Consider the following 20,156-nt stretch of genomic DNA (forward strand, 5'->3'; position numbering starts at 1 on the left):
CACGTGGCAAACTCAATCGACTACCCTGACTAGATAAGTCTGAGAATCATAAATCTATACTCTCTAATACACATCGCACTTCTCCCATAAAAAGTGTATTAGGAGTAATACTAGCATTCCCCCCGAGGATATTATATATACCACGCAGGACACATTTTGTAACAGACGAGGAATGTTAGCATCCACGCGAGGATATTATACGTAAACGTCATCCTAAGATCCTGATCGAATTATCCTCCAGATTCACATTCAACGTCGATGGTTAGTTCACGGTCTAGATCTTGGATGAGTTTGTTACACGTGTCCTTCGTGGAGGAATATTATTAGTTTCCTTTTCCGATCCGTAACATGCGCAGATGCGCTTGTATCCAACAACGTGAAACTAAGAAGTGAAGAAGACTAAAAAAGGGTGAGAGAGAAAGTGAAATATTTAGTAACTTCTCTCTCTTAAATGGCGAAAACGAAACCCTCCAAGTGCAGAATTTCTGGTCAAAGTGTAACATTCTCTTCGATCTCCTTTTTAAAGGCGAGAGATTCTTCTTCGATTGAGTCGATTTCTGGATCTTCTACTGTAGTAGTGCGCGGCTGCTCGTAAGGTACACCTCCACAACCTTTAAAATAATCAAAATTGGAGGGTGAATCTAAACATTTTGTTATATTTTGCGGGGATTTATGTGGATTTTGGATAGTTTACGTAGTAGATCTGTGTTACCTTTGCTTGAATTTTGATTATTCTTTTTGTTTGACTTGAATTCTCATGAGTTTGGGCGATTTAGAGTCTTTGTTGCTGCGATTTGCGAGTTTGAAGTAGATCTCGTTGTGGAAAAGGCGTTGATGGATGTAGATCTACTTGGATTCATTGCAATTCGGAGGTTCAGAGCTAGCTTTTGTGCCTGATCTGAAAATCTCCAAATCTTTTTAGCGAGTTTGAATCTGATTTTTGATTTGCAGATATTGAGAAATTCGATTTCTCTCGCTACTGGTGTTATTTTCAGTGGTTGTGTAACTTAATTACATGTGAACATTAGGTTACCGATCACTCAGGGTAAATTTCTGTCTTCACGAGTAAGAATTCAAGCAAAAGTAGCAATAAAAAATAAAATAAAATAAATGAATTAAGCAAAAATTGTCTCTAAATGATACATCTAAACAAAAATACTGGAATAGGGGTGAGTGGGGGCTATAGCCCCTAGTAGTATCCTGTGTCAGTTTCTTAGTTACTAATGTCTAAAATGGTAAAAAGGGAAGAATCACGAGGCAATTAGAAATATTCTCTCTATTCTTGATTAATCTCTGACACAAATCTTCAAATCTAGGAATCTCATACATATATGACTCTTTCTTCTGATGTCAATGGTCTATACTCCATAAATTATGCACAAAGTGTTGGAAAACGTTGTCAAGATTACTGATACAAGCCAAAATTAGTTGGATAGTCAGATGCAAGCATTTCCATACCAGATGGAGTGGGAAAGTTATGATGGAGGCAAATAAACGACTTGATTTTCAAGGAAAGAATTCCAATACTGAAATATGGTCAAACTTAAATAGCTTGCAGATCAAGTACTTCCACAAAGGGGGGGCTTCATTTTCTTTTTTCCTTTTCCTTATTGCTCTTTTGTAGGTAGGTCTCTCGATCTGTCTTTTTCAACTAATATACTTTATTTCATAGGAAAAAAGGATTGTATTGGTGTACTTCTAAGACCTTAAAAAGATTATGAAAGGGAAAAATGATGTAGATAAGACTACCAGGGAACAATTTGAAGGCTGGCTTTAACATGAGGTATAACCCCTAATATAATGGAAACCTAGTACCCCGAAATAGTTGGGATAGGGCTTGGATCACATTGTTGATGATGGATATAAACAAAACTCTAACATACAACTCTTTTTCTGGTTTTGATAAGATTTGTTTTTAGCATTCAATTCATGAATTTAACTAACTATTAATACCCATGGATCATAAATATTGTTAGGAAAATCCCAAAATTAGTGTGAAAAATTTAGCTTTGATCTATTCAATGGTATTTTTTTTTGTTATGGTACTTTCATCAGTTTATCATTTGAAATGACTAAAGACTTTTGAAATATATATACCTTTTTAGTTTTCATTATTGTATGTATTTGGTTTTTATGTCGTTATGAATTTTCTTTGCATTCCAGTATTTGAAGCTCAGTGGTAAATCGGCAAAGTTTTTGGACAAACATGCTGAACATCCAGAGTTTTTAATTGTTCTTGGAAAATTGTGATTAAAGGTACTAGAACTATGTTGGGAATTTCAATTTAAATTGTTAGGTTAACTATAATAAGAAATTGTCGGTAAGAAGATCTTGAATTTTGGGTTTATAATTCGACCACAGATATTTTTTCCGACCCCAAACCTTGGGGATAAGGCTTATGGTGATGAATTTATTGGATAGAATGGTAGATGAGTAATTCTTTTTTAATTTGCTTTATATTTTTGTGCTTCTTGGAAACTAACAGATAAAATGATTGTTGTTTGATGTAGAAGCGTAAGGTTTATTTATGGAGTTTGGGAGGTAAAAATTCCTGAGATAAAGTGATGAAAATGGCTCCAGCAAGCAAGGCTGATAAGAAGGCTGCTGGAGATGCGGCTTCATGGATGTTCAATGTCGTCACTTCTGTTGGAATCATCATTGTGAATAAAGCCTTAATGGCAACATATGGCTTCAGTTTTGGTAAATGCCTTATAGATCTCTTGTCCATTTCCTCTTATCAATTCTTGATTTTTTATTATTTAATACATTGCATTTTTTGGTTGCTTTAAAAGTTGAATGATCTAGGTTAAGTTGACGATTTTATGCTACTTAACGGTCTATACTGCTGCAAATGTTTGTGTTGGGTTTATGTCACATAAGCTGTGGGTTCAGGTTTCAAGTGAACTTCCAATGAATGATTATTATGGCACTCCACTCACTTGGGAAGGGTTCCTCTTGCGTTTTCATTTTACTATTTGGCTGGTTGCCTACTAAAATTAAGCGCGAGTTATAGACTCATGGTGTTTTGTAAAATTAAATCTTATTTTATCTTCTACAAATTTGGGGTGCCTTGAATTTGCAATATGGTTTAGTGTAGCTTCGTAGTCTTAACCTATATGAGGTGCTTGTAAAGTTCTTTCATAAATTTTATAATTTACCCAACACATAAGAACTGTGGATGGCCAAATGTCTAATAGAATGACATTGTGATGTAGATAGGATTGCGAACACTTATCTTAATACCAATGATCGAGTTAAGATGCATCGAAGAATGAAATCAACAGCATTAACCGAGGCAACTCGACCCAAGCTTTGACTGGTCTACAAGACCTAGTCCAACTTCTCTTAGGAATCTTTCTTTTATTGAGTTTCTATTTTTTAAGTTACTTAAGTAGTCCTATTTAGTTTCTATTTCAATTTTAGACAGTTTTTTTCTTAGTTAGTTTTTAATTTGTTTTATGTTTAAAATTCGTTTTTATTCTTTAGGTTATAATTAGAAGTCTTTTTAAACGTCCAAATTGAGTTCTAATAGGATTAGACGAAGGTTAGTAATATGTTATAGATAGATTAGGAAGTTACTTTTTAGTGTTATAAAATGTTTCTAAGTTGTAATGGAGTTATCCATATAAGGAGCTCTAATAAACAAATTTAGTGAAGTTAGATTTTTTGAAGATTGATTAACAAAAGAAAAAGAAGAGACTTCTTCCCTTCTTTGTTTTTTTATTTTTATTTTGAGCATAAGACCCAATATTGGTTCTTAATTTTTTAGTGTTTGCGATTGATTTCCATCAATCTCAAACCTAGATTGAAGTTTCTAGTCTGTTTTGCTTGACATAGAGATTCTTCATTGCTCTTAGTTTTTGGGATTTCACCCTACAACCAGATTTTTAACATAAATTATGGGTTTGTGTGTTCTACCCTACATCACATTGTCATGCATGTTCACACTTGCAGTACAATTTTGAAAGATTTGGACACATTTCCATTGGTATAATTGTGAACTTTTTCTGGAGTGCTAGCAAAACATGTTTGTTTCCAAGTTCTAACATGAAATTTGACATGTGGATATTTTGTCATTGTTGTTCAATTTTTTTTGGTAACACGCAATATAAAACACATGATTTTGTTAATGAATGCATATTACTTCATCTTTTTCTTTCTTTGAATTTAAATTTCTTCAATCGCTAATTTTCCTTTTTATTTTTTTGTGAATTATTTGGCCATGAGCCCACAACTGTCCAATGTCATGCTTTGCTCTGGTTGTATTGACATGTGTCAGTGTTTGACACATATCGGCACAACCAGCAACCCTAAAAATGTCATGTTGTCATTACGTAATTTTTTTTTCAGGTTGTCTTTTCATATATTTTTTTTAATTTTTTGTGAATGGTCAATAATTATTCTCCTCTTATTCTTTACATGGTGCCTTTAGGTTCTTTTTTCCCTAGATCAAATATAGCAATCGATCTTGTTATTCATTCTTTTTCTTAATTGTGGAAACCTTCCTAGGTCCTACTTCCTTGTTCACTTTTAGTGCAACTAAGTCTTTCTATTCGTCTTGGTGTTCATAGTTTGCACTTCTCTTTCCTTTTTTTGTTTGCCTATTATTATTGCATCTTTCCACCCTTTGTTCTCCCACTATTTATGTTTTCTCTATTCCTTTGATTTGTTGTTTTTGGATTCAACTAATGATTATTGTTTATTACTAGTTGTTGGACCTTAACAAAGTTAGGTGACCTACTAACCATGAATATCTTTTGATTTGAACTCCCTTTCTTAGCCATGAATCGTGGTGATTTTTTTTTTATAGTCACTTCTTTTATTTGACCTTGATCCTTCTCAAGTTTTATTCCCGACCACATGTATCCCTTTGGTACCATGCATTCTCCCATATGCCATAGATTGACATGTATATCCATGTAAAAGAGCTTACAAGCTTGAACTTGCTTTTTAACCAACTGAATTATCAAGGTTTGAACAAGTTTAGAGAACCAAATTGTCGTGTTTGTAATCATCAGGAAGAAAACTTATGAGGTTGTTCTGTAATCCCTTCTCATCATTTGTTGCGTCCCTACTCTTCAAGCTTTGAGACGTCCCCATCAATTCTCCACGTCTGGGAAGATTTCGCCACTGGTAAAATAAAATTGTGATAATTCCCCAGCAAATCAGGTCCTTGTAATCCATGTGCAATATGATCTTGGCTTGCTCCTCAATCAATGCATCCTCCACACTCCAATAGATATCATCAAACCAAGTAAATAATCATTGGACTCTAATTTTCTGGCAAGAATTGAAGTTGGTACTCTGAAATTCTCCATGAATAATGTAACGCATTAGTTTATCCCAAATATTATCTATATTTTATTTTCCATAGAATAAAATCGGTGTTAAAAGCTAAGGATGTAGTGGCTCCACAATTTCCTGTTCCAATTGTTTAGATTCTTCTTCAAGAACCAATAATGATGTCTCATACTCGTCAATCTCACTCTCGTTTAAATCAGGCTTATCGATTTCTTCATTACTCTTCTTGAGTTTAGACGCATGGACTTTGATCCCATATGCTTCATTATCCCAGTTCGAGCACTCCGATTTATATTGTCTACGACAATTTTACTTGTTGCATAAGTTTTGTTGCCTGAGCTCTTCATACCATTAATCACGTAATTGCCTGTCTTCTTTGTTTTCTTTTATAATATGGCCATGAGCAATGTGAAATATGCCCAAGAGTGGCATGTTGACGTAAGTTTGACAACATAGTTATTAGTTCATCTAAGAACATGCCTGTTGAGTCCATCTTCCTTCAACGCAATCTACTAATTGTACTGCGAACTGGTTTGAATTGAATCGGTTCATGGTTTGGTGCCTCCTTAACAAATTGGGTAACCTTGGTGTGGACCATTGTAACAATAATGCATTAATCTCCCTCGTTCTTGGGGTTCAAGGTAATGAAATTTATATAAGAATGGAATTATAAGTATTCATCATGTTAGCCTACTTCCATAAGGTCCTGCCTAATACCTTCTAACATTTAAAAAGCTAACAAGAAAGCCCCTGGATCTAGAGATTTATCTCCTTCTAAATCCTTAATCTTTTCACTATCCTCTCATTTATAGGTTCTTTAGCTAAGAGTTGTCTTCTTAACTAATACTGTCAAACTCCAAACATTTAAGCTGAGGCGTGTAGTTGTACTGTTCAGTATACGTGCTGAAATAAAACTTATTCCCTGATTATGTCTTCCTCAGATATTAACTCGTTTTCCTTAGATATTAAATTCCTGTTCACATCTCCTGGCATTATCCATGCAATGAAAAATTTAGTACTCCTCTCGATCCTTCAGCCATCTGATCCTGGGTGTGCTAGCTTGCATTTGCATGGTGCACACGTATTTTGGTAGCATGCCACGAGAAATTTTGTATTGCGCATAAACCAAAGGTTACTCATAAACCAAAGCATATGAATCCCTATTCGGTGGAGGATGTTTTTTTTCATTCAATGATTCATTTACATTCGACAACCATAGCATATAAAAGGTGCCTAACTTAGGATCTTCTTGCCTGACTTCTCTGTAAAAAAAAAAAAAAAAAAAGGTTAACACGATTACAAGTGCATTTAGTTCTGACATTATTAAAGGGTCTCTATTGTTGCCATCACCCAGAAACCACTCACCCACTCACACCATACCTTCCTCCATATATCTTCTTTATAAGATGTATCAAGTTCGTATTGGCTTGATAGCCTTTGTTTTCATATAAGCTTATTTAAGAAAAATAAAGTATCAGGCAGGTTGATCCTGTTAGTGCGGGGAACCTTTAAACAAGTTCATTTTAACCTAAATAAATAAGAAAAATACATAAAATCTATTTTTTGATATAAATTCACATTTTGGCACACTTGAAGCTAAAGATGAGAAAATTCTAATAACCTGGATTTTCATCACACATATGGAAATCACTATCAAAACCTGACTAAATTAAATCTAATTGAAAAACTGTTTTACTGGGATAAACTAGAGTTCAAGGGATTCTTTTGAAACAAAGTTCAATCCAATTGGAGTTTTGGTTTGGGAGATATGGCCTCGGGTATTTATAATATTTAAGTTTTTGTTAGCACAGACAAGTGTGCTCTCTAATTTATATCTCCTAAATGAATCCATATTTGGTATTAATATTTGGTGGGTAGAAAGTTAACTTTCAGATAGTTCTTCTCTAATTGGAATCAGCTCAAAGGCTTTTTTAAAGAGGGAACACCATCCATCTTAAGTTGAACCACCGTTTTGTAACATAATCTCATTGATGTGAGAAATGTTCTATGTGGTGAAAATTCAAGAATTTTTTTGTTTGTTTTGAAAATGGCTTCAACACCTATACTTTCGATCTAACCAAAGTCCAATCTATCGGTAGTAGGGGAGGGTGTTTATTACATCCTAAGGCCTCCTAAACCGAAATTAAAGATGGGAAAGAGAGATATAGGAAAGGGAGAGAGGGGGGAAACAAAATCAAAATCCTACTCTAACCCACCCTGAAGCTTGAATTCTTCCTCTTTTTTTTTCTTCTTCTTAAGACTTTGATGAAATGTTTATAAGAGTGACTGAGAGAAATGAAATTTGAGTTAGAAAATGGCTAGAGCTAAAGGTTTTTTAGGGAGCTAGAGAGCATGAGTTGTGTTATGGGAAGAGGGGTTTTATATAGAGTTTGAGAATGATTTTTAAGGGTAAAATGGTTCAACCCTAAAAACAAATGGAAATGACATGGGTTTTATTTTATTTATTTTTTGGATTTTTCAATTGTATGAGGGTAAAGATATAATTTTTCTAAGATATTTGGGAGGCTAAATGTGTGAGTAACATGTGAAATTTTGATCAAATGGAGACATGATATGATGATATTTGAAATCGGAGACATGAAATGATAGAAAATTGAATTATTGGGGTGGAGGCATGTGGAAGTGATAAAGAATATTTGAAATGGGAGACATGGAATGATGGAAAGTTGAATTATTGATATGGAGACGTGATTTGGGAATGGATTTGGATTTTGGATTTTGAGTAGGATTTGAATATGGGTTTGGAATTGGATTTGAATTTTGACTTGGACCACTTTAGGATCGGGTTAAGCATTGCATGATTGCACGAGGGAACTTACCACATGGCATTTACTATGGACCCATGGGCTAATTAATAGCCCCTAGTCATTTTATTTTAAGCAAGATAATAATTTTTGAATATTTTGGCCCTTTGATGATATTTGAATTAAAATGCATTTTTGGGGTCTTTTTTGAATCTTGTTCAAAATTGGGGTGTCTACAACTATCCCTCTTTGCAGGAGTTGCTTACAATGAGCTGCAAAGAATAGACTAAATCCTTATTTGTGTGAGTCCAAAAGAATTTGTCAAAACATGACTTAAAAACACCGGATGAATTGATGGATTTTGTAAAAAGTAGCTACCCAAGCATCGGGGTTTGATAGAGTTGGCTTTTAAAATTCCTTGATCTCGTGGCAAGGAGCTTTTTTAAAATCTTTGATTTTAATGAAAGTTGGATGCTCTTTTTGAAATTCTGGTGTTTTTTAATTGTATTTCGACAAATTGGATTTAAAATGCAGTTTTGATATTTTTTTTTTAGCAGAAAAGGGGAGTCACACAAGCAAGATTTTAATGATAAGTCATGTACACATATTAAAAACGAATGAAACCGAGAAAATTGAACACATAAATGAGAAACGATCAAAATGCTAAAAAGAGCATAAGACAACAATTCAATCCTGAGTTGTGTCATGTTCCTACTTTATTTGAAAATGTTCTAACAGTTCACGTTTATTGCATAGTCTCATCGTTTTGTGATTCAATCACTTGGGTTTTTCTCTCGAGTCGCAAATATGTTTTGTGACATCTTTTGAGGTTTGCAGAGATTCTTTCATAAACAGTCTGATCAAATGGATTTGCAGTGCGATCGAGCCATGTTGGATCATCCTCGAGATTCTGATCGGGGACTTGATCAACTGATGTGGTTGGCTTGTTGAGATTGATTCCACGACTTGTCGATGCATCAGGGTGTCCTAAGAAATGTCCGATTGACGATTGCTAAAAACCGTTAGCGTAATTTTCAAATGCGGGTTTAGTCGTATTCTTTGCAGCTCATTGCAAACAACTCTTGCAAAGAGCGACAGTTGTAGACACCCCAATTTTGCACTAGCCCGATTGAGAAAGGCCCCAAAAATGCATTTTAATCCAAAAATCATCAAAGGGCCTTAAAATGAAATGACTAATGGCTACTAATTAGCCCATGGGTCCATAGTAAATGCCACGTGGCAAGTTCCCTCATGCAATCATGCAATGCTTAGTCCAATCCAATTCTAAACCCAATCCTAAAGTGGTCCAAGTAAAAAATCCAACTCCAATTCCAAATTTATATTCAAATCCTACCCCAAGATCCAAAATCCAAATTCATTCCCAAATCATGTCTCCGTACCAATAATTCAACTTTCCATCATTTCATGTCTCCCATTTCAAATATTCTTTATCACTTCCACATGCCTCCACGCCAATAATTCAATTTTCTATCATTCCATGTTTTTTATTTCAAATATCATCATATCATGTCTTCATTTGTTCAAAATTTCGCATGTCACTCACACATTCACCCTCCAAAAAATCCTAGAAAAATTCCATCTTTACCCTCATACAACTGAAAAATCCAAAAAAGAAATAAAACAAAACTCATGTCATTTTCATTTGTTTTTAGGGTTGGATCATTTTACCCTTAAAAATCATTCTCAAATTCTACATAAAATCCATCTTCCACAACACAACTTATGCTCTCAAGTCCCCTAAAAACCTTCAGCTCTAGTCATTTTCTAACTCAAATCTCATTTCTCTCTCACTCTTATAAACATTTATTCAAAGTCTAAAGAAGAAGAAGAAGAAAGAAAGAAGAGGAAGAATTCAAGCTTCAAGGTGGGTTAGAGTAGGATTTTGATTTTGTTTCCCTTGCTCTCCCCTCTCAATCTTCCTCTCCTATTTTTTCATTTCCTTTCTTTAATTTCGATTTAGAAGGCCTTAGGATGTAATAAACACCCTCCCTGACTCTCGGTAGATTGGACTTTGGTTCAATCGAAAGTGTAGGTGTTGATGTCATTTTCAAAATATTTCTGTTTTTTTTTTTTCTTCCTTGAATTATCACTACATAGAATATTTCTCACATCAATGAGATTATGTCTTAAAAAATAGTGGGTAAAGAAAAAATGGTGGGTCAACTTAGGATGGATGGTTCTCCCTCTTTAGAAAAGCCTTTGAGCAGATTTCAATTGGAGAAGAACTATTTGGAAGTTAATTTTCTACCCACCAAATATCAATTCTAAATATAGTTTCGTTTAGGAGATATAACTTGGAGAACACACATGTCTGTGCCAACAAAAACTTAAATATTATAAATTCCCGAGGGCCATATCTCCTAAACTAGAACTCCAACTGGATTGAATTTTTTTTTAAAAGAATCCCCTTGAAGTCTAGTTTATCCCAATAAAATAGTTTATCATTTGGATTTAATCTGGTCTGGCTTTCATAGTGATTTCCATCTATCTGTGTGTTGAAAATCCAGGTTGCTGGAATTTTCTCATCTTTAGTTTCAAGTGTGCCAAAATTTGTATTTATATATATATATATATAAGATTTTATGTATTTTTCTTATTTATTTAGGTTAAAATGAACTTGTTTAAAGGTTCCCCACACTAATGGGATCAACCGGCAAACTATTATGGAGTGTGAAGCTAACACCTTCAAATGAGCCAAGTCATACAAGCATATCATACTTGCATATAACAAAAGTAGTAGGTGTAAAGGTAAAACCATTGAAAATGTTTTAGCTGTATGGATGTATGGAAATATGTAATGGGTGTAATGGACAGTCGGGCATGAAAATCATGTTAGTAGGATATAGGAATATCACTTGATTTGCTTCTATCAAGTTAATTATGCAGGAGTTAGCTTAGCCATGTGACATCATTTGTGTGTATGTCGGGCCACTGAACCTTGCTTATAATAATGCTTGTTTCCAATACAATAATGTTCCTATGTGGTGCTTCACAAGGCTACTAGTGCATTTAAAGCATAAACAACTATATTGTGTGCACCTGGGACTGGCCGCGCCATAGTTGATTGAAGCAATTGAAGTTCCTAACAAATAACAATGATGCAGCACTTGTTTGAGAAAGAGAAGAAGATTCGACTATATGGATTATTTAGCAGGAAGATGTGCACGATTGTCTTTAAGCTACCAGAAAAATTAGGTGGCAGCATTGACTCAAAGGATATGAATGCAGCTTTCATTGCATTGTGGACTTTCACTGTTGTAATATGAGAGAATGTGCTTAAGCCAAATAGGGAAATTGGTTGACATTTCACCTTTTAGTGGAACTTGAGATGATTAAGCAGTTTGAATATGTTTTTCCCATCTAGATAAAGTTTTAACCACGGTTTAAAATTTCAGTCTTGGAATGTCTCATCCAAGAGATTGACCTGTTCTTACTTGAACATCGTTATTTTTTTCAAAGTGTCTCTGTGTTTAATTAAAACTGATAAATTTGTGTATGTCATGGAGTTTCTTGTTAGTCTCACATGCAAATTGAGACTGGTATACGAAGGTAGATTTTATTTGATTCAGTGTCAGAATTGGGGCTCTGGCAAGAGGGTAATGATTCTTACCATCAAAATTGCAAAGATTTAGTAATGAACTTCATTTATATAAAGAAAGAAAAAGACAAGGTTATTTTAAAATAGAACTTTGTTTATAGTGTACACATTTCTGGAACCAAACTGTTCGTGTGGACATAATTTTTTCGAACAGACTATTATCAATTAGTTAGAACTGATAAATATGGACGTCACCGGGATTCTTGCCATATGTTATTAGTAGCACATGCAAATTTAAACTGGTTTCTCTTTCTTGGTTTTACTTCAGCAGTGCGTGTCAAGTCATTTGTATACTGTAATATCCTCCGTGCTTTTTTGCGTTTTGAGATCGTAAATTACTGGTGGCTGCACTTTCTCATTATGATATATTATTATTTTTCTATCAAGTTTTAATTTCTCTTATGATGAATGCTTTGATGTGCTGACAACCCTACCCCTGCCAATAAGGTTAATAACCGTCACATGTGTCAAGATCCTGAATTAGTGGTTACATTCACCATCAGCTGTGTCAAATGTTTCTATTATTTCTTATTATTCAATTTTGTTTTCCTTTTTTTTACATAACAATTTGTCTAATTCATTTACAGCTGTTTTGAGATCCCTAATTAATGGTTACCAACAATCTTTCATCAGAATATAACTTTCTTTCGATAATTATTTCTCTTCCAAGAGATGTTCTGTACTGCTGCCACTTCTCTTTTCTAAATAAGGTTATTGCCTTATTGGTGTGCTTCTCGGAATCAGAAACTACTCAAGCTATAGGGGCATTCTATTACTTTTTTATTTTTGCCAGTCAAGTAATATGTTCTTATATATTGTACTTCCGAAGTAATATTCCTGTTTTTAATCTGGAGCTCATGCTCAGTCATTGTGATTTCCTGCAGCTACAACGTTAACTGGTCTACATTTTGCCACCACAACCTTGATGACTTATATTCTTAGATGGCTGGGATATATCCAACCCTCACATCTACCTTTATCTGATCTTCTGAAGTTTGTGATCTTTGCGAACTTTTCTATTGTTGGAATGAATGTGAGTCTAATGTGGAACTCTGTGGGATTCTATCAGGTAAGTTTTGTGGGTTATCTTTTCTCTTTGTTCGTTATTTTTTTTTTCAGGCAAAAATAAGAAATTTCATAGATAGTTATTGGCTTTCCTTTATTGTAGTACACACCAGTGGTTACAGAGTAAAATGCTTTCTTTAATTTAATTTTCCAGATTGCGAAGTTGAGTATGATCCCTGTATCCTGCTTTCTGGAAGTTATCTTGGATAAGATCCGATACTCCAGAGACACAAAACTTAGCATAGTAGTGGTTCTTCTTGGTGTTGCTGTATGCACTGTTACTGATGTGAGTGTCAATACTAAAGGCTTCGTTGCTGCCCTAGTGGCAGTTTGGAGCACTTCTCTACAACAGTATGTAAGTCATCCGTTGATGCTCATAAGATCTTTTATATCTATCCAAGCTCTTGAACTGGGGACTTAAGTGTTCTGTTTGCTGAATTTCTTTCTAAATTTGCTCAAGTGACAGCTCTCAGTTTATCCCAATTCTATCGAAGTTGATCTGATTATTGTTTCTGCTAATTTTGTCCATGTAGTATGTACATTACCTTCAACGGAAGTATTCACTTGGGTCTTTCAACCTATTGGGCCATACTGCACCTGTCCAGGCAGCATCGCTTCTGTTATTAGGTCCCTTTCTGGATTTCTGGATGACAAACAAAAGAGTTGACACCTTTAACTATACTGTTATATCTGTGGTAAGCACCATAAGTACCTAGTAAATTTTAATTTTCAGAAGTGGTTACGTGCTGTTTGATATTAAATGGCGATGTTTATTTCACATGCTTCTGTGGTTTGTACATGGGTAAATCAACTCAAGATTTTTCTTTGGGTAATCTTGAGATTCCTTTATGGGTTTTGGTGAAAATTAGAGATACTCCCCAGGTTTTCAAACTGATTTCAGACCACTCTTGACTTCAGTCTTCAAGGAGTGACTAACAAAAATGACCAAAATGCTTGTCTTCAACCTCTAAGGTTAATTTTTTTACTTCTCATCTTTGACCTCAAGATTCTATCTCCTTCAACCTTCAAAGCTCAATAACAAGATGAGTCTTTGGGGCATTTGAAGATGATGGGATTTTGGAAGAAGGATCAAAGGTTTTTGGCCAGAGGTCGAAGACAATGTTCTTTGAGAGAAAAATCCAGGGTCTATAACAAGAAGTTGAAGACGAGGGCTGACGAGGGCATTTCAGCCATTTTTGTTAGTTCCTTGAGGAAGAACATTATGAAGGGCTTGGGTGGAGGGGGGGGGGGGGGGGCATGTCACTAGTTTGAAAGCCGGGAGGGGGGGTGGGGTATCTCTAATTTGATCCAAAATCCCATGGTTGATAAGCTTCCAACCATGTGATACTATAGAATGTATGACATTTTTGCTTCACACATGATTTCTTTCTACTAGTAGGTGGCATGTGCAAACGCACAGTTATTACAAAAGTTCGGATATAAATTTTTTATAATTGATTTTAAATTTTTTAGTAGATAATCTAATTTATATCATAGTTTATAATTTAATATATTGCAAGAATATTTTTGTAATTTAAAATATTAGTTTGGATAATTTGCATCAAAACCTTATCTCATTATGATATTGAGGGTTAAAAGGACATTTTGTAATGAATCATGATAAACTGATGCTCTGTTTTGTATGCTCTCTGACCCGGCAGTTCAGAGAACCAGAAATCTTTGTCCTTGAGTATCCTGAAGTACAGGATCTACGGTTCTATGAAGGGAGCATACAAAGAGCGTCAGATTATCACAACTCTTCTGTAATTTCAACAAATTAACTAACATGGTTATAGGAGTTGTCCATTTGCAATTTTTTTTATTTTGACCATAAAGACCCTAATAATTTGTAAGTTGATATATATTGTGGTGGCAGTTTTGGAAGAAAATTTTGTTGTTAACAAACTCCTACTCTGCCTTCTCTCATTAGAATAGTTAAGGTACTACACCTATTTGAATGTGGGCTCGAATGCTTGGCAAATGCTCTTGATTCAGTCCTACTTGAATGTATGCAGTATGCCCCCACTACTACATGTATATACATTTATGTGAGCACGTGTTTGTGTATGATGTAATACTGTAAGCACCAGAGGTTAGTCCTGTGCATCATCGATCACGCAACATATGCTCCTCTCCCTCCCCTAACAAACTGTATGGAAGTTTCCAGTCCATTAGCTTTTATCTTTGTCAGTCCCAGTGGACCTTCAACATCTCAGGCACTTTAAGACATTTCCTTGCACGTAGATCTGTATTGTTAGCAGCACTCACTACTAATGATTCTGTATGGTTCTTGTTGTCTGCAGTTGTTTATCATCGTGTCATGCACCATTGCAGTGGGGACCAACCTGAGCCAATTCATCTGCATTGGCAGATTCACAGCTGTGTCTTTTCAAGTCCTCGGCCACATGAAGACTATCCTTGTCCTGATCTTGGGATTCTTCTTCTTTGGAAAAGAGGGTCTCAATCTACACGTAGTTCTTGGTATGATCATAGCAGTTGTAGGAATGATCTGGTATGGAAATGCCTCATCTAAGCCAGGTGGGAAAGAGCGTCGCAGCCATTCTATCCCAATCACCACCAGACCTCAAAAACATGGCGGATTGTCTGAGTCCGATGAAATTGATGGGAAGGCCTAAACTTTATGCAAAGATAGATGATTTGCTGATTCCAAGATCTTTTAACATCAAAGGTTAACATACAACCTTCTCTTCTAATTCTTTTCATTACAATCTGATCTTCATTTCATGATCTTCAATTTCTTCAAGGGAATGAACACTGCTAGGTAGGCTGTATATTCCCAGAAAATCCTTATGTTTCACAATTATGAGTTATAGTAATTTATTTCTTCCACATTTTTAACACATTTGTTCCTCTCTCCAAGCTTCTTTCTCGTGACCTCCCATTATGGATAGGTTTTTGATTGAAGGTTGGAAAAGTAGTCCATGACAATATTAAAAAAATATTCTCGAATAGTATATTTTGATACATTGTAGTTGGATTTATCATAGGAGAATCCTTATTTCGTAGCTCTATTCAGTTTCACATTCTTTGTAGTTTCAACCATCATTTCCAAATGCCCGACTAGTCAGGCATTAGGTGTAAGCTTCACGTGAGTATAAAAATAGGGTAGCAACAATCACATAGTCAAAAATTTTAAGTTTGAAATTCACGTAACCGAATTTCATGGTTTAATCTCCTACATTAGTAATAATATAAAATACTATTATTCTATATTTTAACAGAAAAGAAATATTCTATATTTGGATGCTTAAAAGTCTCTAAGATACAAAAATATTATTAAATAATAATTTTCAATTATTATTATTTTTGCATAATACTAAATACAGCGAAAAATTATTTATGAATCAAATCAAATTCAAGCCACACAAACGCATACACACCTTTTGGATTCCTCTTGGTCTGATACGAATGGCTCTATATTTATGTTGTCTTCCTTGCATTTTAGGGCATTTAAATTTTTTTTTTAACTTGAGGCATGCCTCAGAGGTACAAGTTTCATATGACTTTAAAAATACTGGTTCCAACAAGTAGATCCACGTTTAAACATAATGTATGCACTTCAAACCTATGTTTTAGAACTTGAATGAGTTGAGCTTTGATTGAATATTTTGACTTGTCTGACCAACTCGCCAAGTGGACTTGAGTCAGATAAAATTTTCCCATCAGCCAAGAGAACAAAAAGAGAGCCACACATGATTTTCACGGGGACAACAAGAAATATTATTATTATTTAATTAATAGGAGCAGAGATAGAATTCTAGTTCGCTCCGATGAATTGTTTGATGTAAGCGTCAAATTTGTTCTTGCCCAATACATATGGTTCAAAGTTTCACTTGGTATGTTCTGATCTCAGGTTGATTGAGATGAAATTTTAGGAGGAGCTTTGTCTTTGATTTGTCTCGTCATTATCTTGCTCTGATTTGGACCAGTAAATGTTGTTTTAACTGACTGAGGCATTGATTTCTATGGATTAATAAAAATTACTTCATCTGCCGAAATAGAAAATAAAATAAGTTAACAGTAAAATTACTTCTAACTTATTTAAACAAAATATGTAATAAATTTTATATATTTTTTCACATCTTATCAAATTGAGTCCCGATTGATCTAAACAATCCAAATCCTCAATCCAGAACCTAATTTATTGTATGTTTATTTTGAGTTTTAGAATTTTTCATGTTTTATAAACATTTTCATTTTTGAAGCCTTTTTGGACATATATTTTCAGCTTCCATAGGGTAACTGATTGTGAACTTGTGATCATTTTGTTTTTCTATACATCTCTGAGGTGGGAGTGGGACCCATAAGTACATCTTGAATTTAACTAGATAAGGTTTTCTTTTGTCATTGTAAAGTCAGAAGGAGAGAATTCTTTTCTTGGTTTTGCTATCATATATTGAAATAATAAAATAAAACTACTATATAAAAATCAAAGTCAAGTGCGTGCCATGTTAATTAAACTGAAATTATTAAGTTTTCATATTTTCAAAAGCCACTGAAAAAATATTCCAGGAGAGACTGAAGATATCTTCGTGGACAAGGGAAGTATGGAGACATAAGATTAAGTCTGTCTAGTTATTTCTCATACATAGGGGTGGGTTACGAAAATATTCATTTAAAAACACATGATCCTTACCATGTAAATACAAAATCTAACTATTGGTATTTATGTGCATCCCTGTAATACATTATGAAGGGTTATTCTTATGGTGTAAGATTAGAGAAGATAAACATAAAAGAATACAAAATAAAATTACAAAAATAAATTATAAATACCGAAAATATGTAATTATAACTTTTGAACAGAACGAGGCTAATATGGGACACAATAGCCTTAAAGACAGATTTCGCCTTTGCTATGTGCTAATAGTGTTTTGACGTTTGTCTTCCAGGACACAACGCTCCCCACATGTACAAAAGTATCACTCCTAGTTTACATGTTCAATAGAACTTGTAATGTGGTTTGTACTCTCAAAGACACGAAAAATCTCTTGAAAATAGAAGACACTATACAAGTAAAAAACTTGAAAATTGAATGAATGCAAAACAGAGAATAAAAGAGAATTTATAGAATCAGAAGGGTTTTTCTGGACAGACACCAAGACTGGTAAAAATGTCTATTAGAAGTGGCTATTCGTAGGGCACATGGTCTCCCTACCCGTGCATCACATGAGCACACATGCACTAAGGTTTTTTCGGACCAAAGGATCCAAATCCCTTTGAACTCAAGGGCCCTCGTGCGCTCGTGGGCTTTATCGATTTCTCTCACTACACTATGTGAAAACTTGCATATATGAGTTCCACTTTATTTGTTTCTATCTGATGTGGGATAAAAACATTTACAACACCACTTTCAAAAAACCAGTTCCACTTTCACTTCCATTCAAATAATTGGGATGAATCCCTAATTTTTCCAACATGAAATACACATAGTAATACCAATATGTGTCAGAAATACCGACCACTTATACCCAAGTTTTACAATACCTCATTTTGGCAGGAAAAAAAAATGGGAGTGTTTTAATGAGATTGGAAGATCACTCACAGAAGATTAAGAATGCTTATAGCTATGAAGTGATCCTAAAGATCTAGTATTGTGAAAGATCTTTCAGAAGACACAAGAATCCAATAGTGGAAAATAAGGGTCCAAATAGGAAGAGCCCAATATATTGATTTTTTTATACTTGGAACACCAAATCTCACTGAGGAATACATAGGAGATGTACCAGGAAGGCCTTGGGATGTTTTTAATACAAGAAAAAATACTATCAATAAAGGTTCTCCAATTAGTCTTGTCATGTGTACTTAACTGATGTCAATTTACTATCTAATGTTTGAACAAATACCATCATTGTTTGAATTCAGAAAAGAAGTTTTTAACAAAGGAATGGTTAAAGATGGATTTGAAGTTCAACAACAAAATTAGAGTCTTATAGTCAATGAATCTTGGTTGTAAGTCCGACGATGGAAAGGTGGATTCATACTTCACTAAAGAATCTGTTAATGTGGAAATCATATGGAACTCTTAAGAGCATAAGATGATAAATCCACACCTTTCAAAAAAAAAAAAAGAGATGATAAATCCACTGAAAAGAAGTGGATCTCATAAATTGGGTTAAGGAAAACCTCATAAAAAATAAAAAATAAAAATCACCAAAGAAAGGAAAGCATAGCAATAGCTTAGCAAGAAAACAAAGAGATATAGCTTACTTTATGTATGATTGCAGGCAAGAAAACAGAGATATATGGATGACTTTGTTGAAATTCAGGGTATCAATGATTGCAAGGAATTTGTTTTCAAGGAAATTTGAAATTGCTTGGCAAATTCATTTGATTGCACCTAGGAATGGGACAACATTTTTCCTCCCACTTTGGAAAATTGCTGTGGGTAGGAAATTGAATTCCGAGGAAAATGTGCAATCATACACATGAAAATCCATGTTCTTGGCGAAATTATTTTCCCGCCCATTTTCCATGCCAATCATACAGATCTTTATGTCCTTTTGGCTATCATCGAATCGACAAACATCATGATTTTAAGTATGATGAGGGTTTCATTGTCCATTGGGGGAAAAAAAAAAAAGAGCTTCTCCTTATGCAGAACTGGGTCACCATGTGTACTATGTTTGGATTTTACTAGCCCCTTTTGTGCATTTATTTTGAAGAAATCTTACTTATTCAATCCTAGAAACCTAACAATTTCTTCATCAATTTTTCTACTTCTTTCTCTGCATCCATATTTTCCTCCATATCCAAATTATTTTGAACATACAAAGTGGACCTCGTACACCAAACACCACTTGGTAACAAAATCATTTCGCTAACACTTGACGCGACTAACATTCACCAAGCCAACAAACATATTTGGCATCTAACATGTCCTATTACTTTACGAGTAGCATACCTCTAAAAGAGGGTTCAAACGAATTTAGGTCATGAGGAGAAATATCATCATGTGTCGTCCCTAATTTGACAAAGAATGACTCTGAAAGTATCCCACTAAAAGTTGGACGAGTAGGTGACGACATTACATTTAACCCGCTAAAACTTTGATGTCAAACTATCCACCATCTTGGCATGGCATGCTTTTACATATATCAATCCAATCCAATGGAGTGACTCAACAATTGTGGTATGGCATTCCTTACCAGATGCCCTACATACTCTACTTACAAGTATGAATAGATGGATGAACAGTCGACCAATTTATCTTCAAGGTCTTTTCATCTTTTTTCCAAGTCTTTTCCTTCTTTTATTTTTTGGTTTTGGTGATCGCATTAGGGTTGTCGGTAAAATACCCATTTAATGAAAATCGAATTGAAGAACCAATTAGAATTGGATCTTTTGAAATTGAACCGATTGAGAATCAAACCCCTTAGGAACAT

General features: G+C 34.5%; 1 protein-coding gene across 2 annotated transcripts; it reads left to right on the forward strand.

Annotated features, from left to right (window-relative positions):
- Positions 1–349: 349 nt before the first annotated feature.
- Positions 350–15,600, forward strand: LOC147406711 (UDP-rhamnose/UDP-galactose transporter 6-like). Of its 2 annotated transcripts, XM_086434882.1 has the most exons (7): positions 350–596; positions 2,164–2,256; positions 2,511–2,700; positions 12,570–12,754; positions 12,905–13,105; positions 13,284–13,445; positions 15,054–15,600. In XM_086434882.1, the coding sequence occupies exons 3-7, from the start codon at positions 2,565–2,567 to the stop codon at positions 15,384–15,386; spliced, it is 1,017 nt and encodes a 338-aa protein (XP_086291008.1). In that variant the 5' UTR covers positions 350–596; positions 2,164–2,256; positions 2,511–2,564; the 3' UTR covers positions 15,387–15,600. The 2 variants fall into 2 exon arrangements, with proteins under 2 accessions (XP_086291008.1, XP_086291009.1); XM_086434883.1 differs by lacking the exon at positions 2,164–2,256.
- The last annotated feature ends 4,556 nt before the right edge of the window (positions 15,601–20,156 follow it).

Source organism: Akebia trifoliata, chromosome 3, assembly GCF_017979445.1.
Source record: "Akebia trifoliata isolate Shusen 1 chromosome 3, ASM1797944v1, whole genome shotgun sequence".
In the NCBI taxonomy this organism is placed as follows: Eukaryota; Viridiplantae; Streptophyta; class Magnoliopsida; order Ranunculales; family Lardizabalaceae; genus Akebia; species Akebia trifoliata.